Source organism: Miniopterus natalensis, chromosome 10 (assembly GCF_054644295.1).
Source record: "Miniopterus natalensis isolate mMinNat1 chromosome 10, mMinNat1.hap1, whole genome shotgun sequence".
In the NCBI taxonomy this organism is placed as follows: domain Eukaryota; kingdom Metazoa; phylum Chordata; class Mammalia; order Chiroptera; family Miniopteridae; genus Miniopterus; species Miniopterus natalensis.
Window position 1 is genome coordinate 79,738,026 of NC_142090.1, and position 26,681 is coordinate 79,764,706.

Here is a 26,681-nt window from a genome sequence, read left to right on the forward strand (position 1 = left end):
CAACTTATTTGTAATTTACCTCTGATTTGTTGAGTTACATGTAAGTAACTTTTCTTTTTCCCAATCTTTTGCTCTGTTCCAATGGATTTCCCTTCCTGTTTGGACTAAATCCTGTCATACAATTCTTGGAATTCCTCGTTTACTGTTCTTCTGTGGATCTGTTCTGTTGGAATCTGGAACACTGGAATGATGGAAATGTGTTCTTTACAAAGTAGCTGTGAGTATACTAGATAATTTATGGAGACTTTTTTTCAGTCTAAGTTAACTTAAATTTAACTTACAGTTGGATGAAATGTGAGCCAAGGAAGACTTAATTTAATACATATTTTTAGCTCTACACATAGTAGGCTCTCAGATATTTGATTTTAAAATAGTATATTCTGATCAGTATCCTAATTATTGTATTTAAAATTAGGTTTTCAATTTAATTGGCTTCCTTATCGTCTCAACATTTGGCTTAAAAATTAGTTTATATGAATGAAAAAAGGGTAAAAGGTTATTGATAGAATATTTACCTACATATGTGATACTAGTGAGGAATGCAAACTGTTCTTTGTTAAATCTGAATATATTGACTGAATGCTTTAATCTCATATGATGTTTTTTAAATGTGACAAAAACTTTTAAGAGAAATGAGTGCCTCTTAGGAATATTTTGCCATTATATTTTAATGATGAATAAGACCTACCTCTAAGTAAAATTAACCAGAAAGACTCTACTCAGATGGTCTGAACTATGGACAGTTTTTCTTGCCAATGGGTAAGTTAAAAATCAGACTTACTACACCAGTTTAGAAGTAGGCTTCTTTGAATTACTCATGCAGCTATTATATTGAGGTCATCAAAAAATCAAAAACCATACAGAAAATCAAATAATTTAAAACCTGGGTAAATCCGATTTCCCTGATAATGGAAGCAGTGGGATCGTGTGACATCTTGAAGTGACATAATTGGATCTGGTGTAACAGCATAAAAGATACTGTTTATTGGTTAACACTAGTCATGAGAGCCTTCAAGAATTTGTGGAGAAATTGTTTTAAACTCAACATTTTTATTTTATTTCATTTTATTTTATGAATAGGAAGACAAATTTCAAGAAATTCACAGCTGTGTTAGTATGAACAAATGAGATAATTAGAGTTCTTAGTACAATTTTAAGGGAATTTTATATTGTGACTAAGCCTTTGTTGTGTCTCTTTAAGTTGATTGGTCAGAATCTTATTGTTACTAACTTACCATAAATTGAAATCTTTGCTCTGAGTTACGATTTTAAAATTTTTATTTTATTTCCTTGGATTTTTATAATTGATCATTGTATTGTCAGTTAACTCATGCTAAATTCACTTTGCCCATTACTGCAGTTAACTAATACTTTTATTGATAGCATTATAAAATTCCGCTGGATTTTCTGTGAATAATAGTTTGTATAGTTTTCAAAAATAGGTTAATGAGGGAATTTGAAATGTGTGACAGAAGAGTTTTGTTGATATATGAATAACTTGGCCCTTTTTTCTTTTCTCAGCAACAGAAGAACCTTGAAGGCTATGTGGGATTTGCAAATCTCCCAAATCAAGTATACAGGAAATCAGTGAAGAGAGGGTTTGAATTCACACTTATGGTTGTGGGTAAGATATGAGTTCTCCCTAAAATTGAATTTTGATCTAAATTTGAAACTATTAATCAACTGAATGAATTTAAGAAAACAGTTGTCCAAATAACTGCAGGGATCATATGTTATATTTTCCTCTTATTATGTGAATACATTTTAAAATTTAGTTTGGTGGTATAATGAGATTTATATATTTTCTTGTCTCCTTTTTTAAGATGGCACAATTTTGGAAACTAAAAGTTGAGAAGCAGTGGAGCGGGGTAGGGGGTAGAAGAGAACACTAGAGACGTTCTCTTCAGTTGGTAATGGTACAAGAGGAGAGAACATCTGCTGATTACTTATTTCTCCGGGATAATTTTTTGTGTGACTTACATACTAAGAAGCATCATAGCACGTGAGCTTTTAACTTAAACATATGTGTTCTCAGTTTGAAAAAGGATAGGGTAGAAAGGATCGTAATCATGCAGAGTATTACCCCGGGAATTCGTTCATGGAGCGTAAGTCCTTGCATGAGTGAAACATGACTCGTTCTCTAATTCAGTTTCCTTTTTCCTGTGCTTGATCCTTCAAAGACCTTAATCTGCCTGGAGTCCATTTTAAGGGATTGTCTAGGGTTATTTTGACAGTAGCTTGGTAACATCATCATTGTAGATGAAGAAACACATTACCATATATAAGATGAGTAATCTAAATTACAGTCTTAATCTTAAATGACTATAATATTTTCACCTTATATAGGCTGACTTTAGAACATAAATCTTAAGTATGATGCAGCTTTATTGTATTTCTCCTTTTTAAGAAGGTTAAAAGCAGGATAATGGATTGACTATTCTTGACAAAGAAAATTGAGTTGTTATTGGGCCTTTATGTAGTGCACATTTATTTTTGCTAATATAGTCAACCCCTCGTATTGAATTAGATTAATTAAATTATCTACGAAGTACTTCTTCATTGAAGAGAAGGGTATTTTATCAATTAACCGTAATATTTAAGTTAGTTAGCTTGCCTGTCTCAGGTTGAATAGAAGTATAGTATACCTAGCTTTCAAATTGCTGCTATGGAGTAAAGGTGGGTCTAGATGTACGGGTAAAATGTCTATAGAACGTGCCTTTTCTTCCATAAGTTGGTAACATGATCATTACATGTCAAGAAATAGTACATCTTACCTTTACACATGCAATGTTAGTGATCTTAAATGACAAACTGTAGACAAACATAAGATCATTTTTTTAATTTGTAAGAAAATTTCCTGGGTCCATTAGGATAATTAGAAAAACTTTCAATAAGGTTTTGATATTAAAATTTTAGTTTAAAGAATAACTTCTTGAGCATATACTTAGTAGAATAATATGTGGGAATGCAGGCCAGCTAGGGTTTTAAATCCTGGTGAGATTTTTCTAAATAAAAAAATTATTTCTTTCGTTTTAAAATATTCTTCCTATAGAAACTACTACTTGTTACAAATGGTTTTCCATTAGAAATGTGATACAGAGGAGGAGGTGGAATTTTTTAAAACGAGAGAGGAGATCATTATTAATGTTGGTGTATTTTCTGTGTATAAATTTGGGTGTATGAGATTTATAGAACTTAAAAGAATCTATGAATCATCTAGTTCATAAGAGCAAAGCCAGCCCTTCGGCTTTGAAAGGCACACCTTAACATCACTTTGTAGAATGTGCTCCCCACTCAAGAAAAATCAGTTCCTTGCTTCTCCTCTTCTATCCAAGTAAAATCATTTTTTTTGTTATGCTCCTGTTTTCTTTCCTGATACCTCTTTTTTTTCTTTCCCCTCTAGTGTGGTCACTGACCTTAAGCTGCCCTCTAGTTTCATAGAACCCTCCACTCTGATATTTCCACAAAAACTTTACTTTATCTGATTCATATTTTTCAAAAGGAATCCGATTTTCCTCCAAATTAAAGCTTCCATAGTGAATGCTGGCCTACTAGAAAGAAATTAGAGGAAAAGTCTAACCCCCACCCTCACCCCCATGGTATGAAAGACTAATAGTATTTCCAAGAATACTTGCTTTTTAAGAGGGAATGTTTATTGAATGATCAATTAGAATTTCAGGCTAAAATGTGAAGAATTTAGAGGAACATGGTGTGTAGAGCTCATAAACAGTATCTGTTGATTTCAGCTCTTCTTCAATTTAGCAGAACTTACAGAAACTTGACTTACAACCTCCAAAAGGTGGTAGACCCTAGCCTAAGGGAAAAAGTACTTTTAAAAAAAAATATATGTTAATTAATTGAAGGGAAAGGAAGAGAGATAGAAACATCAATGATGAGAGAGTCGTCATTAATTGGCTGCCTCCTGTACAACCCTGACTAGGGATCGAGCCCGCAACCCTGACATGTGCCCTGACTGGCAATCGAACTGCGATCTTCTGGATCCTATGCCGATGCTCAAATGCTGAGCCTCGTCCAGCCAGGCAAAAAGTATATATTTTTTAATGTATTAGTTTTTTAAAATTGTTGACAGTATTACAGATGTCCCCCATTTCCCCCTGCTTTGCCTCTTTCTACCCAGCCCCTGCCCCACTCCAGGCCTTTACTCCACTAAGGACAGTACATTTAACCACAAAATGTGGTTAATCCATTTTTAAAATAATCATAAAATTTTCTATATAGACATTTAGATTTTCTGGTAACATGAGGATTTTTTACAAAAAGGTAGTTACCCTCTTGAGCTAGACTATAAAAATAGTACTTTTATTTGAGTATAGCAAGAAATATCATAAACATCCTCAAGACCTTCCAACTTTCGATGCATAGCAAGTGAAAACTTTTTAACTCAGTGAATGAGGTAATTATTGAGCAGCTGGTTGGAATGTTTGCTACTAGCTACACAGTAGAATTATTACTTAGCTCTTAGTGCTGGTGGTCAATTACTGTAATTAGAGTAAGTAAACCTTGTTTAGATAATTGCAGAACCAGGTCATAGGGAACCTGTTTAGCTTGCATTTTAGAATTAGCATGTACATCAGTCTGTATGTCAAGGGATACCCTGATAGATTTTGAGGAGATGAAATAGACTTATAGCAAATTCCAGGCCATATATGTATGGAATACCTTGGAAATAATCAGTATTTAATGAAGTCTAGACCATTCTTGTTAGATGAAATCTTCAGAGATAAGCATATTGAAAAGCAAAATAAAGAATAGCACCCTCCCTGGATAACATAATTTTTCCTATCTCATGGGTGCTATCTTCTCTTTATTTTACTGAATAAATCTGTACTTTTAAATTTCCCACCTATTACTTAACTCCTCACCATTTGACTTCTTAATATAAAATTGTTCTTATTAAAGGTCAGTAAAAGGCCTTCTCATGGTCTCTTGACTACTTTTTTAAAAATCTTTTTGTTCGGTGGTATTGACCACTTTTGTTTGTAGTTCCTTCTCACTTTTTCTGATATGCTTCTTGGTTTATCTGGTTGTTTAGGTTCCTTTTCACTGACCATCTTTATATGTTGGTGTAGCTATTATAAATAATTATTGGTGTGACTTTCTTCAAAACCTCAGACATTTTATGAATGTTTTATTCTTAGGCTTGAAATGTAGTATTTTTGAACAGTAATGGAATATGCATGGCTTTCATGGGCTAGACCTCAAAGATATGATTACATTATATAAGTATTCAATAGGTATTTGAAAAATATTTATTCTCTGGGTAGGAATTTTTTCATTTATTTTTAACAATCAAGTATATTATTCAGATTATTTCCATTTTTTAGCCACTTGGTTTATCAGTATCTGAGACGCCTGTTAGTCTTTCACTATGTGCTCTCGTGCTGCCTTGTACATATCTTTTTTGTACCATGTTCAGATGAAATGGTATATTATAGGTTTCTCCACCCAGATAGAAGGTGTGTATGTGGGTATATGTATGTGTGTGTGTGTGTGTGTGTGTGTGTGTGTATAGGGAGATTCTTTTCATAGCTGTGTGGTTTCTTGCTTTGGTCATTAATTATTGCATTTTTTACTACTTTTGTTTTATTTCACGAAAGCAGCAATATATAATCCAGTGTTTCCTTTATGCTTAACTTTGACATCTAGGAATACATTACTGTTGAAAATGGAGGCTATTGTATTAGGTACATTACTTTGTAAAATTATAAAGCTAAAAAGAATCCTTGGAAATGTGGGTCTAATTAGATAAGAAAATGAAGACAAAGAGCTTACTCTAATAGGAGGTCTTTATAGTATATTTTCTGATGTCACTTTCTTGTCCCCCCAAGAAGTACTTGCATAAAGCAAGATTGATTATAGATAGCGTTTGTTGAATATTAAAGTCAGTAACATGGCTGAGTTTAACAGATTAACAGATCCCCCCTGTTTCTTTCAGGTGAATCTGGATTGGGAAAGTCAACGTTAATCAACTCATTATTCCTCACAGATTTGTATTCTCCAGAGTATCCAGGTCCTTCCCATAGAATAAAAAAGACTGTACAGGTATGTATATTAGTTTTGTTAATTGATGACAAGCTATAGTAATGTTAACACACAAAATCACATACTGTAAATTTTATTATGCTTCCCTAGAGGTAGGTTTCAGAGTTGGCCTCAGCCAATGTAAAGTGGTAAACATGTTGATAAAAGAGAAAGAAGCGCAGCCAGTTAGAGGAATTATCTTGATTAAAACCTTCTAAATTTGTCCTGAAGACCCTAATAGAGACTACACAGTAATAATTATAGGAGTAAATAGTACCGCTAGAGTTATGCTGTATAGTATGGTAGCTACTTGCCATATGTGGGTTTTTAAGTTTCAGTGAGTTAAAATAAATAAAATGAAAAAATTTAGTTTCTCAGTTGCAATAGTCACATCTAAAGTGCTCAGTAGCCGTATGTAGCCAATGACTTCCATTTGGGCAGTGCATATATATTTTACTGTTGCAGAAAGTTCTGTTGGACAGAGGTGTAGAGAAAACATGACTCTGAAAAGCCATTATTATTTAAATACAGTGTTCTGTGTTAGAAACATAATACCACATGGTGGATGAATGGCAGTAGCAATACCTTAAGGCTCCCGAGCTATGTGTGGTCTAATTTAGTAGTTTTCAATATTGCATGTGCATTCAGATCACTTGGGGAATTTGGTAAAATTTAGTTTCTGTTCTAGTAGGTCTGAGGGGGGCTGAGATTCTGCATTTCTAACAAAATCCCAGATGATGGCAGTGATGCTGACCCATAGACTCTAGATCTGTCTGCACTGTCCAGTACAGTAGTGGTTGCCACATGTGGCTGTTGAGCTCTTAAAATATGGGTAGTCCAAATCCAGATGTTATGCAACTATAAAAATACTCCTCCCAATTTTAGAACTTAGTATGTAAAAGAGAGTGTAAAATGTCTAATAATTTTTTTTATGTTGATGGCATTTTGCAAAGATAATATTTTGGTTATATTGGGTTAAATAAAATGCATTAATCTATTACTTTTTAAAGTGGCTACTGAAAAATTTAAAGTTACTTTTGCGGTTTACATTACATTTTTGTTGGGCAGCACTACTTTAAACTATTGATTGAAAAGTTGTTGGTGGAGTAATGCAACACATAGAGAGGACGATCTAGTTGGAGCAGGCTTTACTGAGGTAGTGGTGCTGGATTCAGAGGATTGGCAGAGATCATCCCCATGCACAAGGTGGAAGGAGCCTGGGAATTCTGAGCAGAAACATATATCAACCTGCAAGATGCAGTGTGGAAATTAGGTCCCTAAGAAGTAATTCTGTGACATAAATACTTTATTTCTTCTTTTTAAAGCTTTCTCTGTTAGGAGTATTTTTTTATCCCTTATAGAGCTTGAGATTTCAAATTACCTCGGGAGTGTGTTCTAAAAACTTGCTACTAACTACATTGCTTATTGTGACCGATATTGGATATTTTACCTAAGCAAGAAGTTAAACTTTGAACTTTCTTAATGTAGGTATTTAAATTCAAGATCAGTAAGTGATGTAGAAATGTTAAAGGAACCCCAGTGTAGATTCCTAAGTTTGGGAATACTTAGTGTAAAATATCTGTTAAATCTTAATGTTCATGTACCTACCAAAAGTGTTCTTGGCGATTAGTGCTAGTGAGGATGTTTTCTGAATCCTCCTAGTAATTCTAGCACCTAACAAAATGCCTGGTCTGCATTAATAATAAAATAACACCTAGTGAGTCTTTAACATCTTCCAGGTACTGTTCCAAGGGCTTTCGATGCATTAACTTACTTAATTCTTATAAGAACTTTATGAAATAAGTGGTATTATTATCCCCATTTTACAAATGTGAACATTGAGGCACTGAGATGGTGATATGCCTGAGGTCATTAGAGTGACAGAAATAGGCTACAAATAGAAGCCGTCTGGTTTGGTCTCGCATTCTGTTGACCTATGCTGTCTCTCTATTGTAGATAATGAGTGCTAGTTTAATAGGTTAACCTATTCTTAATAAATGGAATAGCTTTTTTTTGTATCTACTCCTTTTTAATAATGTTTGGTCCAACAAACTGTCAATTTTTTTATAGCTTATTTTACCTTTTCCTTTATAAATCAGACATAGGGAGATATTTTCCCAGTTAGGCAATTTAAAATGAAGACCAAATGATTTGATCATTGAGTTATTTATCATAGTTTTGTAACATGAAAATGCCTCTGTAGGCCATAAGGCTGATCTCTCGGATGCTGTGCTAGATGGTAAGGGATACTGAAGTGGGTGTTTTTGTAATTGTACAAACATGGTGTTTGCTGTTGCTTATTAGGTTTGAATTTGCAAGATGGACTCAGGATGCTGTTGACTTTCATTTAAGTGCTAGGCTTGAGATTCCAGTAAACTGCTGGGTGGATGATGGAAGCCAATTAACTCATGAAAGTTTTGTAGTTTACCATGTTTTATTTTACTTTGTTTAATAAACACAAAAAATAATATTTCTAGCTCTTGAAAATCCAAATGCTCATCAGCTGTCCAAAAAAAGAGGAGGGCGAAGAAAAGTCTGTGATGTGGCCAAATAGGGAGTGAGATTTCAATAAAGACCACGCTTCACTCTGCAAGAAATTCCTTGCCGTTCGATCTTAGAAGGAAGGAGAAGCTGCTACACTGAGCAGAGTGATGATCCTGGCTTCCTGTTGTATAAGTGGTTCCGATTTGAGTGAAGGGTGGGCTCAGTATTGGAAGTCCCTGAGATTAATTCTGGCCGCCTGTCGTGGGTGTGTTAACCGTATGTTCTGCAGTCCCAGGTGTGAGCTGACACTCTAGTCCTGGAGTTCTTTATGCCAGTGCTTCTCACACTCAGCTGTGCGTCAGTCATTTGGAAGGCTTGAGAAACCACATTGCTGATTCCCCCGCTGCAGAGTTTGCTGTTTAGTAGGTTTGAGGCGGGACCCAAGGAATTTACATTTCTAGTAAGTTCCAGACTATGCAGCTGTTAGTCTGGGTCTTAGACTTCGAGAGCCACTGCTCTGTGTTGTTGCTCGCCTGCTACAGACTGGTGTCATCCTCTCTATGGGAAAGACCAAGAAGGAACCGTTTCTCCTTAGTTCTTTTAGAATATTTCAAGTTGAATGGAGTAGCTCATGTTACTTGCTTTCATTTATGTGTATTTCCTCCAACAAACTAATGAAAGTGAAGTGATAGAAACAGTTGAACACTTAGCTCCACTTTATGTTCCAGTCTCAAATATAGATCCTCAGGTTAACAATATTTTTAAGAAAAATGTTTTATGTATGGTAGCAAATTTTAAATTTTTTATTATATTTAAAAATTTTTAAATCATATTTCATGTCAGTGAAAGATTGCCAGATATTTCTAGGGAAAGACTGTCCTTTATTCTGAGACTAAATCCATTTTACTTTCTTTTGTGAATTGACAGTGTTAGAGTTTTTTAAGTTATTAGTTGGAAACCTTATGTTGTTCCCCTTTAAAACTTTTTTCCTTGGTTTGTGAAGTCCTGCAAGTCACTATTATAGGTTAAATGGGTACAAAAATTTGGGCGGTAAAAAAAGGTGAATATAATGAATTCTGTCCCAAAGATAACATGTAATAACCTTTTTTTTAATCCTCACCTAAGGATATTTTCATTGGTTTTTTAATTTTTTTAAGAGAGAGAAGCATTGATGTCCAAGGGAAATATCAGTTGGTTGCCTACTGTGCGTTGTCATGTCCCGTACCGTCTCCTCCCCCCCCCGCCCCGATCAAACTGGCAACCTAGGTTTGTGCCCTGACCAGGAGTCAGACCCACAACCTTTTGGTGCATGGGACTATGCCCCAACCAGCTGAGCCCCCCTGCCAGACTAGACCCTTCGAAACATTTTTATAGAGTTTAATTAGGAACCTCTACTGTTGACGTTGTTCCAATTTTGGTATTTTTTTTTAACTAGTCACGGAACAGACATTTGTCTTATACCAGGTTTTGCTGCTACGGTGATGATGGTCACAGTCAAAATTCTCAAGGATCCTCACAATCAAGTGAAGGATGTAGCAAACAATTATGATTTAGTGAAAAAGATGCTGCCGTAAGGTGCTATAGAGGTGACCTTGGCAAGGTAGATTTTAGTGAAGTGTAGTAGGAATCAAGGGCAAGATGGCAATGGGCTGAAAAGCGAGTGGTAAGTGAGGCAATGAAGATGGGATAGCTGTGAAGAAAGGGATGAGAGGGAATACCTAGAGGTTAGAGTGTAGGGAACTGAGTCATTTGGTTTTTATTACACAAAAGATCTGAGAATGTTTATATCCTATGGAGACTCAGCCCCTAAGGGATGAGAGGTTGAAGATACAGGGGAAATAGTCTAAACAGTTGTCAAGATGACTCTAAAATGGAAAAGGATCAGATCCCCAGAATGCATTGAGAAATTAGACTTAGGAAGAAAGGAATCTATTCCATTGAACAGGAGGGAATATTCAGTGATGCTTCAGACAAATTGGAGGTGCTCTTGTCTTCAAGGAGAGAGAAGGTTCCTTTCCTAGCATGGTCACAGAGATAGTCGGGTAGAGCATGGGAAGAGCCACACTGGGAAATGAGACTAAGGAGCACATAAAAGGGTTATCAGACAGCAGGAAAATTCCTGTTGAGATTGAAGTTCATGAATTCTATAGAATAGAAAGATATCTGAGCTGGACAGGAAAAGATATAAAGGGTTTGGGAGGGGGCTGCTAATAGAAAATGAAAGGCACAAGGGACTTAAAGTCTCAGTGTAAGGAGATGGGAATGAGGTGTAGTGGTTCAGAGAGTAGAAGGCAGAATTAGACTCTTTAGATAAATATCAGTAAACTAGTTCTGGGTCTTGGTGAGAAGGTGGTTGTCTTAAGGCATAACTGTTCTATTGGTCATTGCTTCTTTTAGTGTCTTGTGGAACATAATGAAGTATTCAAGATGATGTTTGTCTTTAAGCCATTAAATAATTAAAATAGTTTTTGTATTTGGACTAAATGGAATATCTCAGCCTCTGGATGTTGAAGTCTCTGCAGTGCTTTGGCTGTAATGCTGAGCAGTGCTTAGACAGATAAGCTCTTGACAGAAAATTCTAACTTTCTCAAAATTTAATACAATTAATTAATATTTTTTTATTTACTATAACAAATGACTTAAACATTATGTTAGAGAAGTTTAGTGTATTTAACAGTCTTTTGAAAATGAAAGAAATGAAGCAGTATAAACATGGAAGGTTTGACTTTTCCCTCAGATTGAAAAACAAAACAATACTAGAAAACAGTGCCTTAGATTTCTGGAATCTAGGAATCCAAAAGAGGCATTAAACATAAACAATATAAGTCCTTTAGTTTTATTTTTCAGAGAGAAACAGTTGAAAATGTCCTTGATTCATTCCTTCAGTATTAAATTATGCATTTAATCTTAGAGAACTCTGAGTGATGCCATAAAATATGCTGATGTGACCTGCTTAAGTAAAGTGCATGGGAAAGTGGCCATTTGGAATAGATTTGTTAAGAAAAGTTTGAAATTCCTGGACTTGCACTGATTTGTTTTCCATGGATCCCATGAGAATACTTGTAGAATCAGATGATAGGATACAGTTGGATCCTGTGAAGGGCACTCGTTTACAGTTATGTTTTCTGGATTTCTTCCATATGTTGCTGTCGTCTTTATATTTGACCATGTATGGGTACACAGAATTTCATAGGCCAGAGGAGAAAAGAAGCTTTATAAACACACTCTTTAAAGTATGTAAAATACAGACCTTTATTTTTCTTATCATGTTAATAAACAAGTTGTACTGGTTTTTTAAAATAAAGACAAGGAAACAAAGATATTAAAAATATATGCTGTTAGGATGTATGATTAGTGTACAATTTTTAACTGAAGGTTTAGTAATGAGAATCAAAGCGTTTGAAGTAAAATTGGGAGATAATTCATATAGAACAATTATATTTTTGCATCAGTTTCTAATATGTAGTACTGTGTCATTGAAAAGAATTATTAGGTAAAAGGGTGGTGTGATTACTTTGGATTTCTGCTTCAATGACAGTTTCCATAAATGAATGACCTGTTTTTATGAAGGAGTTGGAGGTAAATCAGGATATATAAGATACTAGATTTGACCAGATTGTCCTTTAAAAAAAAAAAATTTAAAAATGAGATATAATTGACATATAACCAGATTGTCCTTTGACTAAAGGACCACCAGCTATAGGAAATGTGAACTTGCTAGCCACTTTTCAGTGCCTGGATCTTTCCTGATTGCTTTGGCCTAAATATGTATCATATTTGAAAAGAGAACTGGATCTTAGCCATAACATAAACTCGAGTGTAAATAATTACAGACATGTTGAGAAAGATTTGGGAATGGTAATAAGTTCACTTGAGTAATTGGTTTGAACCAAAGTAGATAGAGATAGTCCAGCAAAGCATTTATTGTAAGTGGTAGATTAGATGTACTTGTCTGTTTAATAACATTTGATCCCTGAATTACTGAATCATTGGCGCACACTCTTTGTATTATTAGATGTGCATTTAGGTTATATAAGTATTAGATGGCTTTAGTGATTACTACTATTTATCAGTTCCTTCTTATACCAACTGTGAGCCATAAACCCACTATTTACATTGTACTTTTCTTTCAAGTAACCAGGTCTTCTAATGTCCATAATAATTGATTCTAAAGAAAATGTGGGAATGGGGAGATTTAATTTACAAAAAGCTTCCCGGTTGGTTTTGATTAATGCTAATCTCCCTACTGCTTACCTTTTAGAAAACCGAAGGTGTAATGTTAGGGTATTAATGTCTGCACCAATTACTCTTACAGGTGGAACAATCCAAAGTTTTAATCAAAGAAGGTGGGGTTCAGTTGCTGCTCACAATAGTTGATACCCCAGGATTTGGAGATGCAGTGGATAATAGTAATTGGTAAGAAGGGTTTGTCATCACTGCTTTCCATTGCATTTGAGGTTCGGGGTGGTTTTAGGCTCTTCCTGCTTAACATTTTAAAATTTCACGTCTTAGTAAAGGCCACTAAACTTTAAGTGCTAAGACTGGGGTTCATACACCAACTTTGCCTCTTACTTAATGTTGCTTAACTTCCTTGAACTGATTTTCTTTCCTATAAAATGGAGATAATACTTATCCTGAATTATTTTGAAGACAAATTCTAAACAACATATATACAAGAATTCTGATTATAAGAAATTTAAAACTTTTCATTCTCTACTATAATTTATCTATTTGTATATATTATTTTCTATCATTCTAATTTAAACCAGACTCTAGACCTTCAGTTTTTCATACATCATAAATGAAGAAAACATCCATGACACTTTAGTTGGAAGTTTTAATATATTTTTTTAGTTCCATGTTTTGTTTTGTTTTTGAAGTGAATTTCTGTCAACTTTAAAAATATCCAAGTAAGGTCATCATGGGAGTTCTGTATTGTATATAATACGGAAAAACTCTTTGGATATAATTTTTCATACTGTAAATTGTCTTAGCATTAATATACTTATCAATGCAAATATGATGATAATTTAGTTATATTTTGACTCTAAACAATTTTCTTTCAGAAAGTTTAGAAGTAATGAATCAAGATTTAGTCAACATAATTGATACTTGTGTTTAAATCAGTATATGTAGAATATTTTGACATGTCTTCTACTGGTTAGATTGACTTTGCCTATTTAAAATGATTGATTATTGCCCTTTAACAGTCATCAGTTGTACATTTAAATGTGGAATTGCAACTTAATTATTTTATTTATCTGCATTCTATAGCTGGCAGCCTGTTATTGACTACATTGATAGTAAATTTGAAGACTACCTAAATGCAGAATCTCGAGTGAACAGACGTCAGATGCCTGATAACAGGGTGCAGTGTTGTTTATACTTCATTGCTCCTTCAGGACATGGGTCAGTACCTTGATGCTTCTGGTAACCTGTTGTTGTTGTTGTTTATACTCAACTTTGGGTTCAAATTTTAGTATTCCAACTGTGGTGTGCATTTAACTATACCAGTTGTAAAGTCCCAAGTTCCATGTAAAAATGGCTTATAGGAAACCTTTTTTGCGTGGCCAGCGTGGCTCAGCTGTTGAGCTTCGACCTGTGATCCAGGAGATAGAGGTTCGATTCCCAGTCAGGGCACTTGCCTGGGTTGCTGGCTGATCCCCAGTAGGGGATGTGCAGGAGGCAGCTGATCAATGACTCTTGTCATTGATGTTTCTCTCTCTCTCCCCTCCCCCCTCTGAAATCAATAAAGACATGTTCAAACCAACTAACAAAAAAAAATACCCAAAGATGTTATTTCAATAGATCTGATAGAGAAGGTTACAGAAAGACTTAAGTACCAAAGTCCTCATGTGCCATTTTTGTGGTGACTAAATCTGTTTGGCTTCTGTTTCACCTGAGCCATCGCAGCCACCTTGTTTAAGTATCATATCGTCAGTACTAACCTTCTGCTTATCAGGAGTTGAGAACTCAGTGTCTAGACATTCATCTGGTGTGGTGGTTCTGTTTGTTAAAAGGCCAGCCTGTACGCCCTTTTTTGTTGTTTGTACCTCCTCTGTCATTTTGAGTAGATATATGTGTCATTGGCAACTGCAGATGTTTGTAATTACTCTTCTTTAATCTTTTTCTTTTGGTAAATAACTCAGCATAACTCAGTCACTTGATAATTGTAACCCCACCATCTCTCCATCAAAAGGAACTGGATAATCCAACACCCAAATTACAGTAGTGTACACCAGCTCCTTCATAAGAGTACCTTCCTGTTCTATTTCCTGCTTCTTCCTCCACCCTTTGCCCATTATCACTACATAAAACCTTAATTATGTAGTTTATCATTTTTTTGCACTGTCAGATTGTAGTGGTGCAAATGGTTATTTCTAATATTCGTCTATAATAAAAAAAGCACAAAATTAACTCATCTCAAAAGGCTCAAAAAAAGTAATGTCAAAAATACAGCTCACTATGGCCTTTTATGAGTTCTTGTTAGCTTCTCCCTGAATTTATATATTTTTAATCATTCTAGTTTAACTTGTAAGGGTTTTTTCCTGGACACCCGCAGAGTAAAATCTTAATCTGTGGTTAAGTCAATAGAAATTGGTCAGTTTATATCCAGTTTTATTATTTTAGGTCTTTTGGATTCTCTCCAAGATTTAGTAATTCTCATGAAATCACATTTTTTTCTATCCCCCAGGGGAAAATATATTTCTTAAAATTGCATGGGAAATAAGATTTTTTTGAGGAAAAATTTTTGATATGATTCAAATGATGTGTAGTGGCTTTGGGCCATTTATTGTTTGTCACAAGGACTGGGAGTTCAAAATTTTTTATTTCCGATGTATAAAAATGTGCTTTTGAATAGTTTCTCAGCTTAACTATTTTTGGAAATGGAACAAAGTTTTGTCCATTTGTATGTACTGCTGTGCATTCAGTGAAAGAACATGACACTGAATTTTATGTAGAGAGTTGCAAATCCCCTGCTCACTATACACTGAAATTCCAGACAGTATAATACGTGAATCAGGGCCTTTCTATCTCATATGGGTATTCCCTGGATTCCCTTTTTAGAAGAATCCTGTTTTTGGAGTAATTGTAAATTGTTCCAACAATGTATTTTCAGTGCCCCCCCACCTCACCCCATCAGTGTCATCACTGAGCACACAGCGTTAATTTATGATTTCAGCTATTGTTGCTTCATTTTATTTGTTCAGTGGCAGGTAATTGCTATTAAAATAAAAGAATGACTTGGAACTTGAATTTTAAAATGGTGTTTTTACCCTTTTGAGTATTTATTGCCACTTAAAAAAAAATCATTGTCCCTCAGTGAGTTTTATATAGGTCTTTTATCCATATGTATATTTATTACAAATATTTGACATTTACCTTTTAGTTACTTTGCTGTAGTTTTTGTGGTTAAATAGCCCTTTCCCTTTAATGTGGGTTTATCTTCTAGAAATTCTAAAAGGACTTCCCATTGTTTAAAAACAACATTTAAAAATGAAATTTGCTGGAAAAGATGACCTGAAATAAAACTAAATGGAGAGATGAAAAGTATCAACCACAACTAAATGCTTTTTCTGCTATTGACATTTTGTAAGCTTCTGAAATTTGTATTCTAATTTGAAAGGGCAAAAGTGTTTTATCCGGGCTTTTGTAAAAGGTTTTTACCTTTTTTCTGAAGTTTATTTTTAAACTGATTTAAATGTTCTTCAGCCCTGTTGTTTCATACTTAAAAAGCTGACTTTCCCAACTTCCTTTTCATGGTTATTTCCAAGGGTCTTTCTCTTTAAAAGTTGCAATAATATAATAAACATTCAGCAAGTATTGTTTTAAGTGTAAAATCTTGCTAACTTGGATTTTGATTTGAATATTTTATATTGCTTTTAAGATTTATTAAAATTTTAAAGTAACAAAATCCTTTTCTGTCACTGGTTTAAGTAAATGATGGTGATAATAATTTAAAGTTGTCATGAGTATAATCTGGAAAGTGGACCATAGTAATTTAAAAACCTAGGATTGATTGAATGGGCCATAGCTTTTGTATTTAGTGTTGTATGTAATGATTAAAGAAAATAAGCAAAACTTAATATTTTTTCAAAATTGGATAGTTTCTTTCAGTTAGCACTAGTTAGGTAAGGGTGCCATTTGCTGATAATACAATGTTATTCCAGTCACACTTTCTTTTCTGTAGTGTTCCCTGTTCTCTGAATGCCATTTTCAAATTCCAAAGGATTCAAGATTAGAATTAGAACAGGAGGGTAGTTAACTTAATTCTTCATATTGCCCCCTCCTCTCCTTACCCCCATCTTCTACCAGTCAGCATCACAACTGCTAGGAGGTATGATACTGTATGTTAGTAAAAAGGAATACCCCGTTAATCTTTGGGTCCTAATCCTCCCAACTGTATAGATGTGTGTATATATCTGTGAAATATACATAAAACTATACTTCTCTAAGAGAACCCTAACAAGGGCTTTCTTTTTATTTTAAAACATTAGTAAAGTTCATAAAATTAGATCTTTATTTTTCTCAGGGTGTTATAAAAGCTAAGGAATACCACGTTAGAATGATATTTTTATGCAAAATATTTTCATTTTCTTCATTTATTTTTGTGGGATATTAATTTTTAGTCTACAATATATTCTAGGTGTGAGAAATTTTTTTGGTTTTCATTTAGAGCTATTCAGGGACATAAGGAACATCACAGTAGTTTACTTTTTTGATCAGTAGTGTTGACACTGCGCTAGGTGTTGGAGATTCAGATGAATGAGACAAAGCCCTTGCTCTTAAGGATCCAGTGGAAAAACGAGAAAATCAAAGACACAGGCAGGCAGTTACTAGTTACTATATGGTAAATTAAGTGTTGTTACTCCTTAGAAAGATGCCTACCTAGACTTAATTTAGAGAAGGATTCCCAGATGAAATGAGAATTATAAACCAAGCCCTAAAGACGAGTAGGAATTAGGCAGGTCTAGAAGGGCAATGGAAATGGAGCATGCTTCAGGCCAGAAGGCAGAGGTTCAGAATGGCTGGCATATTGGAAGTAGGTTGCAAAAGATGCTAAGGAATGCTAAGAGGTGTAGACAGCTGGTGAGGTTATGTCTTCCCAGGCCTGTAGACCACACTGGCTAAGGAATCTGGTAAGGTTTTCAGTCAGGGAATGACTCTATCAGATTTCAGAAAGACTATTCTGACTGCAGTATGCAGGGTTTGAAGGGAAACCAGGTAGATTCTTGTAATTATCCATACCAAAGGTCTTGGTGGCCTGAACCAAAGTAATGGAAATGGAGATAAATATATATTTTTTTGTTCAGTAAGTCTTGCGGAATCTTTGAAAGTGAGAGTTAGAGAAGGGAAGAATCTGGGTTTCAGCCTTGAGTAATTGGGTGAATTGTAGTGCCATTCACTGAGAAACACAGAAGTGGAGGGTAGTTAGGGCTTCAGATGAGCTTTTGATTTTGAGGAGCCAAAATGGGACATTCAAGTAGTATTTCTACTGAGTGAACATAAGTCTGAAACGTAAGAGTAAGATCTGCGCTTGGTGTGAAGGTTTGGAAGTCATTGACCCATAGAAGATAAGAGAAGTTATTACAGTCAACGATAAGCATATGTAATGTAGAGTGAGAAGAGAAGGAAGGCCTAATAGAGAATTTTGAGGAACGTCCCTCTTAAGGGACTAGCTTACAAAGAGCATTCTGAAAAGTACCCCAAGGGAACAGCTTGTGAGGACATAATGCTAAACGCTGCATAGTGAGCAAATTAAAAAGTAATGGTGAACACCATGGTATTTTCCAGTTGGCAGCATGGACGTATTTGGCCACCTTCTTGAAAGTATAGTGAAAGTGGAGACAGCACCTAGATTGTAATGGGCGAAGGGATGAAGGTTCTCTTTGAGACTTTCTCTGAGAATATAGTTGGTAGCAAGAACTGACTATGGGTTTCAAAGAGGACTGCCATTTTTCACTTAAAAAAAAAGATTTCTCAAATCTTGAGTAATAAATATAGAGGCTATTCTAGAAAAGCCTATTTGGAGCCCTTCTGGTTTTTCTAATTCCTCTTTAGGGCCAAAACGCTATGACCAGGGCAGGAGTCACAGCCTTTTTTAGCCACTGCAGTGCTGCTTGAAGTCCTGTCCTACCTAAGCAATGCACATCTTCAGAGTGTTTCTGGTAACGAAGTAAAGTAGTTCTAATGTATTTAATTAGCATTGGGGGTGTGAAGAATCTGCTTTTCCAAACTCATCAGTTCAGTCATATTAAATATTGTGTATTGCAGGCTTAAACCATTGGACATTGAGTTTATGAAGCGTTTGCATGAAAAAGTGAACATTATCCCACTTATTGCCAAAGCAGACACACTTACACCGGAGGAGTGCCAACAGTTTAAAAAACAGGTGGGCTGAATGCACTTGACTCCTGGGTTTCTCATACCATTCACATAATTTGTAGTTTTTCATATTGGTTGGTTGTGCTGCATTACAAATAATGCTTGTAAGTTTTCTCTTCAAAGCTCTTATCTGTTATCATAGTGCCCTTATCCTTTGTCACTTAAGGCTATTTCATATGTTTCTGTGTAGCCTTTACCAGCACCCCTCCCCACACCCTTTAGAATTATTTTCATGGACTGACTTCCCAAGAAGATTACTTTTTCAAAGGGTATGGTTATGTTTTTCCCCCATTTTGTCATGGTGCTTTCCCAATAAAACAATCAAATTCCTTCTCTAATGGGTATATTTGTTTTAGTGTCTTGCTAGCGCTGTTTGCCACTTTTATTTAGAAAAAATTTTTTGGAATAAAGTGGTACCTAATCATTTCTTCAACTTTTAATTTTTCACGAAAGCTGAACATTTTAAAAATAGGGGTTTATTTTTTCCTTATTGTTGTGTTTGCTTTTTGTACATATATTTTATGAAATGTAGGGTCAGTTTCTGGAATTACTCTCCTGTTTCAGTAGCCCATTTTTTATTTTAGGCCAATGTTATATCTTAAATTGCAGCTGTTTTGAATACTATTTAAAAATAGATCTTGAGTTAATTATGTCACTTTCCTTGTAGTCCCCTTTGTAATAAGAAACTTTGTTTTTTTCACCTTTTTCAGTATAAATTTGAGAATATCTTAAACCTGTTACAAAAACAAAAACCTGTTGAAATTTGCATGTTAAATCCTTTTAAATTTTGAGACTTTCAGTACTTCTATCAGGAGTATATGGTTCTCTTTTACATTTATTCACTCCCATTTTTATTTTGTAATGTGCTATTTCTAAGTTCAGATACTAATATATACATTTCTCCCCTTTTATCTTTTATGTATCTCGATTTGGAACAGTACTAAGAACTTAACAGAAAAGATGAACAAACAATGATCTCTTCTTCCAAATTGGTTACATTGTAGTGGTTGTACAATTTTTTTTCATATGCATAAAAATATGGTTCTTAACCCAGGGTGCTTATCATTCATCTAGAGAACTTTTTCAGAATGATTTATTGGATTGTATCCCTACCAGTTGTTTCTGTAGTTTAAGAGGGAGCTTTGGCATTAGTTATTTTGAAGATGCACACTCAGACCCTTTAAATTACAACCTCTGACTAAGAACCTCTGCTCTGAGAGCTAACTTTTAGCGTTTCTTTTTTTCTTCTAGTCATGCATTTGACACATTATTTAGTCTCATGTTTTTTTCTATGTAGAAATATACCCAATTGTAAACTATGTGTGGTCCTCTTTTTTTTTCAGGGACAATTTTGCTTCTTCCTAGTATAGTAACCATGTAACACATTTAGTTTAGCATCCCTTTACTGCTGCTGGGGACCCTTTGCAGTGAGAATAGCACTGAAATACCAGTACAGGTAGGGAGCTAGTTAGTTCTAGGTATGTTAGTTTTTGGTTTGAATAGGGTAGGTAGTTGAGCATTATTTGAATATCTGTATTCTGTTTAGAATTCAAGTAATTTTGGACAAGATAATTTAATTTGAACTAGGTTATTTCTGATGTTATTAATAAGTTGTCTCTTTTCTGCATTTTCCTTATTAATGCCTTAGCCTCTTAATTTCTAGGGCATATTTTCTCCGTGTGCTTGCCCAATCTTGTATCTGTTGCTCCTTGATCTGTGTTTATGTACATTTACATGCAAGGATATTATCTGATAGTGTGAACATTTTTCTCCTGAAGCCAGTGCTGTATTTAGTTTTACTTACTTTAGCCCAATTCTCCTAAAATTTTAGGTGAGTTTAAGCTTTGTAAAAACAGTTGGATAGAGCTATATCTAGAGAGTCTCAGGCATTGTAAATAAATGACCTAAAGCCATTTCAGTAGCCATCAGCTAGGGACAGCCCTTTCTGGGATCGTACATCATATTTAGAACCCTTTAGGTATTATAACCACATGACTTTAACACTTCTGAAGAAATTGGATTTCAGCAATGGTATTTATATTTTAACTGTATTGGGTTTTTTTTAAGACCAGCATAGTACTTTGTTTTTAGATTACAGTTTTTACATTATTGAAAAACAGTAAAGGACCTAAAGCTAAAGGCTTATAGGAATTTAAGATGAGTATAATAAAAATAAAGCTGATGTACTAATTATGTGTGGTGCTCTTTTGCTGATTTCCCCCTCCATTTTAGATAATGAAAGAAATCCAAGAACATAAAATTAAAATATATGAATTTCCAGAGACAGACGATGAAGAAGAAAATAAGCTTGTTAAAAAGATAAAGGTAGGTTCATTCCTGTACATATACTAAAATGTTTTGGGGCCTTAAAAATACTGTAATATCCACTAGAAATACCAAAAATATCAGTGGTTTTAAGTTGTTGGTTTGCAAAGTGAATTGGGAGATTATTTGTTGTTGAATTCAGCTTTGCAGTTTGTTGAGTGACTGTTATATGTAATAAGGTGTTGTGTGGAATAGAGAGGTGAATAATGTAACTCCCACTTTCATATGGTTTTCAGTTAACTGGTTTCATATAATTTTCCCACTTAAACAACAGGTAATGAGAAGGGAAAGGGTTTGTTCTTAAGCACTGTTATGCTTAATCTTTGTTTTAACAGCCAGACAAAAATATGTTTTCTTTTGTTCTTTTATAAAAACCAACCAAAAATCTATACCAACATAATTTTCTGTATTTTTAATTTATAGTGGTTTCCTAAGTACCCAGGACCTAAAAATGATGTATTTATTAATGGCATTATGTAAGCAAATAATTGGAATAATGGAATTCTTATACCTTGCCAATAAAGAATTTCTGAGGTTTTGTAAAATAGCCACATATTTTATATATTCTTATATACTTCTGGGAGTTCCAAGAGTTTGGAAAGACTGTATTCTGATTTGGTCTGGATGAATACAGATCCAGTCTCCCTGATCTGGACTTTCAAAGGTAGAGTTTAGCAAGTATAATATTCCCGCTTTCCCGCTTCCAGGGCTGGTAGGGGTCGCTTTGTGGTCAGATCTGCGGGCTAGTCACAAGCCTCATCTTTTTTTATCTTTTTAAAATTAAATTTATTAGGGTGACTGGTTAATAAAATTAGGTTTCAAGGGTACAGTTCTATGATGCATCGTCTGTATATTGCGTTGTGTATATACTGCATATTGCGTAATCTTCATAAGCAGAGATTTTCATCTTCACAAATCTCTGGTTGTGTCTGGCAAAAATGCAGAGTATTTTTGGTAAGAGGACTGGTTTAAAAAATATCACAAGTCTTCCATGAGAATGTTTTTTAACTTTGTGCAATGATTGGATGAAATTAGTGAAAGTGCCCATTTGAAATGGAAAAGGCTTATTTTTTTATATCCAATTAGATTCCTACAACAGAAGGCAATATTTTCAATATGGGATAGCTTCTTTTTGGAAGGATTTTTTAACAAATAATTTGATTAGTACATGCTTTAGCATTCTAAAATTTTCAGAGAAAATGTAATTTTATTTATTGTTTACATTGCTGAGAATACCATGTAATGGCAATTTACTAAATAGTATTGAATGCCCTATAAAAGTGAATGTAGAGACTGTCAGAGTAATTTTTTGCCAATCTGTTGAGTCATGTAACTTTTTTATTCTTGAATTTGTGAGGACTACAGAGATGTATTTGAACAAGAATATTTTGTTTTATAGGACCGTTTACCTCTGGCTGTGGTAGGTAGTAATACTATCATTGAAGTTAATGGCAAAAGGGTCAGAGGAAGACAGTATCCTTGGGGTGTTGCTGAAGGTAAGGTTCTCTTTAGTGAATAACTTTCTATAAGAGCTCAAAAATGTGATTAAAAAATTGTATTTATAGTAAGTAGTATAATATGCTTACTGTATTGAGGTGGTTGTGAATTCAGTTTTATTCAGTCCCACTTTCTCAGACATTACAGTTTTTCAGATCTTGTATTCTACTAAGGCAACATGTATTAAATCCTAACACAAGAAGTCACTTGTCAGTGCCCCACCCTCCCACCTCCGCCCCATCATTAGATCTGTTTCTGTTTTCTTATTTGAAAACATACTTACAATGCAGGGGTTCTTTACCTGAGAGCCAAAGGTTGCTTCTAAGGGATCTAATAAACTTTCTGAAACTGAAAACAACTTTGGAGAAAAGGCCTCTTTTACTTTTATTGGAGTCTCAGATGGATCTGGGCCCTCCCAGACTGAGTGATTGAGAACAACTGTCATAAGCCCAATTAAAGCATTCACAGTTTCCTTTCCTTGGGACAAAAGGTACCTTTTTAGGCATCAGATCTTCAGGGTTAAAAAAACTCAAGAGATCCTTTACTAATTTTGTAATGAGTTTTAAATAAACAAAATCTTAGCTATAGCATCAAATCTCAGAAGTCTGCAGGCAATATAGATGCATTTCCCCAAGTTTGTGTTTAATATTGGTTTAACCTAATAAAAAGATTTAAATCTTCTGTTATAGTAACTTGGAACCCAGATTGAGTCATGATTGTTTTATCTGTTATTACTCTGAAAAATTCTACAATTTTTAGGGTATCGTTCCAAGTTACTGTCCTTACCAGTGACTTTCGCACCAGTGGCGCTATACTCTTTCCCAGGTTGCTGAGTTGAGTCTTTAGAACTTGTACCGCCCTTGAAATCTGCACTGAAGAATTTGCTTTAATCTCTAGTTTTAGTCCCCCCCCCCCCCAAACATGTTCCTGTAAGTTTCATTTTGGTTACCTTGAGGAGGTTTTTCTAAAGTGATTCCCCCCTTACCCCCCCCCCCCCCGTTTAAAATGCATTTTGTCATGGAATAAACTTACTCTCTACCAGTAAAGGAAAAGATATGAGCTCCCCTTTGAAAATCTCAAAAGTTGCTCTGAAGAGCTCATTTGTTAGGTTTATATATTTTATCACTGAGGATTAAACTACAGTAAAGCAGTGTTACAGTATACTTGTCTGACATGCCCTTAATTAAGTACCATGTTACAGTGTTAACCCTTAATGACAGCACTTTCACAGGTCCTCCCTTGGGCAGTGGGGCCAGGATTTGGTAGCTGGTGCTGATAGAAAACCCTTGAGGGCCTCCTTGCCCTGGGACTGTGCCAGTGGCAGCTGTCACTCAACGGCACAGAGGAAAAAACATCCTTAATGAAATTGATCTGAACTCTTACATATTCTCTTATTGTCGCTACCCCCACTTTTCTGTGAATTCTCTTTGAAAAGCCTGGCATTAGTGGAAGTAATATATGTGGTCTATTTTTTTTTTTAGTTGAAAATGGTGAACATTGTGATTTCACAATTCTAAGAAATATGTTGATAAGGTAAGTGTGAGTGATGATTAAAATAACAAGCCTTTTCTTTCTAAATAAAGTTAGAGTTGGACAGAGTTGCTTTTGCCTTCAATAAATGTAGCTAATTTAAACTGGTACCTCATTCTAGCACTGAAGTGCAGACAGACAACTTGGATTATTTCACCTGGGTTTTAAAGTCATTAGCAAAAATACAAAATAGGCTGTGTGGCTAGGGATATATAGGGAAAAAAGTCTCTTTATCATTGTATTTTCCATTGAGGTTTTAACACTGAAAGAGGTATAGAAAGTAGAAAGGAAAAGGCTTTTGCTTTTTTTAATGTGAAAAGCTTGGGAAAAGTATAAGGGAATGCTAGGTTTTGAAGGCATGTTTCTTGTCTTATAGTTGAAGAGGTTATATGGTGTCACCTATGACATTCACTGGTACCAAAAATTGAGTGGCAACCAAGGAGAGCTTGTCATGGGTTAGAGTGTTTTGACTCAAAGGCTGAGAAGAGCTCCCATGGCAATGGGACTCTAAGTTTGGAAAATCAGTGACAAATTAGCAGGAGCTGTTTGTTCCCAACCACTGGCTCTGCTTGGAAGAAGAAGTTGCCTGGCTCTGCCGAAGTGGAGATGGGCAGAGCTTTAGGTATGATTGTGGTGGCCAGAGAGAGGAAACATTCATCAAAGGGCAGAACATAAAAAAGGAGACATCTGGAAAACCCAGACTTGGAACGGGGGGCAGTAAACTCTCAGAGAACTGTCAGATAGTAGGAATTGAATCGGAGTAATTTAACATCATAGCCTGTTCACAAAGGGGGAAGTAATAATAAATGTTTCATGGATATTGGGAAGAATGAAAACAGTACACCTTTGTTTGTCTCCCAGAGGGGAGTGTTGGTGAGGTGGTGGTGATGGCAAATGCAGAGATGGGTGGTAAGGAAAGGGAGGGTCAAGTGATAGAGTGTTGCCATACCACCTGGATCCAAGAACCTGCACTTGTGAAAGGATATCACACAGCAGCTCAGGGTGTCTTTAGCATCTCGAACTGTTGAATCATTAAGGAATAATGAAATTGCCTTATGTATTATATGTTTATTATATATATTGATTTCATATATTGTGGAAATGCTATGAGCAAACATTCATTTTGCCCAGATACCACATTCACTGGACAGTTTGAATAAACAGAAATTTACTCTAAATTAAAATTCTCCACTTTGAATTCAACTCGATATGCAATATGAAGTGTCCCTGTGAATTTATTACCTTAGTAAAAGCTCAAATATTATTAATACTACTAAAAGAACAGAATTTCTTTTAGGTTTTATGAGTGTCAGTAGAAGCTAACCTACTTTCCCATAGAACTAGTAAAATAAAATATCTATAACAGATCCTCAAATAATGTCATTTTGTTCAATTTTTTTTTTTTACAATATTGAGAAGCCATAGGAACTTAACTCTTGCTAATATCTGTTAGCCTGTGGTAAAAATGGTTTGGTTAGACTTCGTTTTGCTTAAAGCCTCAGAACCAATCGATGATTTTAAGTGAGGACTTACTGTAGTATCAAGGTAAATATTCTGTGTAGAACTGTTATCTTTAGTAACTGCTTTGAGGGATTTATGGCTCTTCAATTCTCATTTGGAACCTAAATTTCCCTTGGTGTCAAGTTAGTGCATTGTATGTATCTTGCTCTGCTTTTTAATAGAAGCAACTCCTGATCTGTTGTCTATTTATGACAGAACACATATGCAGGATTTAAAAGATGTCACTAATAATGTACATTATGAGAACTACCGGAGCAGGAAACTGGCAGCTGTGACTTATAATGGAGTTGATAATAACAAGAATAAAGGGCAGCTTACTAAGTAAGTATACATCGTTTCCTTCAGAAAAGGTAGTATTTATGTAGTGTGTGTGTGTGTGTGTGTGTGTGTATAATTTTATTGTTTCATTTTCATCAAATTTCTCCTGGCTACTCAGTAGAAAATGGGGATGTTACTTCTGCACAACTGCAGATATTTATGTTGTTAAGCTTTGTTTTGGCAGTTTTATATTTTACTATTTAATTGTTGGAGGAAGTGTTGTTTTATTACCTTGTTCATTAAGAGAAAGAACCTTGCATTCTCTTTTGGTCATTTGCCATCATCTTTATAATCTATACACCACACATTTAATAGACCCCCAGTTAGAAATCAAACAGCTCCTTTAGCAAAAACCTTTTTTTTTTTAAAGGAAAGAGAAAAGTTACTATTAAGATATCTTAACCCGTATTGCTTGTGAGATAAACATCTCGTTGTCTCTTTAAGGAGACTAAGCATAGAGCCTCTACCTTTTATTATGTCTTTTTTGAATAAACCTTTTTGATAGTAGAGTTTCACTAATAGATTATATAGAAATGGGACAGGACCAAACAGAAAGAATATTTAGATGACTGTAGTCT

General features: G+C 34.8%; 1 protein-coding gene and 1 non-coding gene across 2 annotated transcripts in view; both read left to right on the forward strand.

The window, feature by feature from the left end:
* The first annotated feature begins 251 nt into the window (after nt 1–251).
* The window catches only part of SEPTIN7 (septin 7), a 36,688-nt gene continuing 10,258 nt past the window's right edge, over nt 252–26,681 (forward strand). Inside the window, exons 1-10 of the mRNA XM_016222282.2 lie at nt 252–759; nt 1,522–1,624; nt 5,957–6,063; nt 12,842–12,942; nt 13,801–13,935; nt 18,802–18,919; nt 21,145–21,237; nt 22,637–22,733; nt 24,216–24,267; nt 25,981–26,106. Of these exons, the coding sequence (XP_016077768.1) occupies nt 736–759; nt 1,522–1,624; nt 5,957–6,063; nt 12,842–12,942; nt 13,801–13,935; nt 18,802–18,919; nt 21,145–21,237; nt 22,637–22,733; nt 24,216–24,267; nt 25,981–26,106 (956 nt within the window). The 5' untranslated portion in view covers nt 252–735. The remainder of the gene's footprint in view (nt 760–1,521; nt 1,625–5,956; nt 6,064–12,841; nt 12,943–13,800; nt 13,936–18,801; nt 18,920–21,144; nt 21,238–22,636; nt 22,734–24,215; nt 24,268–25,980; nt 26,107–26,681) is intronic.
* LOC148092308 (small nucleolar RNA SNORA30/SNORA37 family) lies at nt 23,951–24,079 on the forward strand. The gene has a single exon (XR_015715219.1). It is a non-coding gene; the product is annotated as a small nucleolar RNA SNORA30/SNORA37 family (small nucleolar RNA).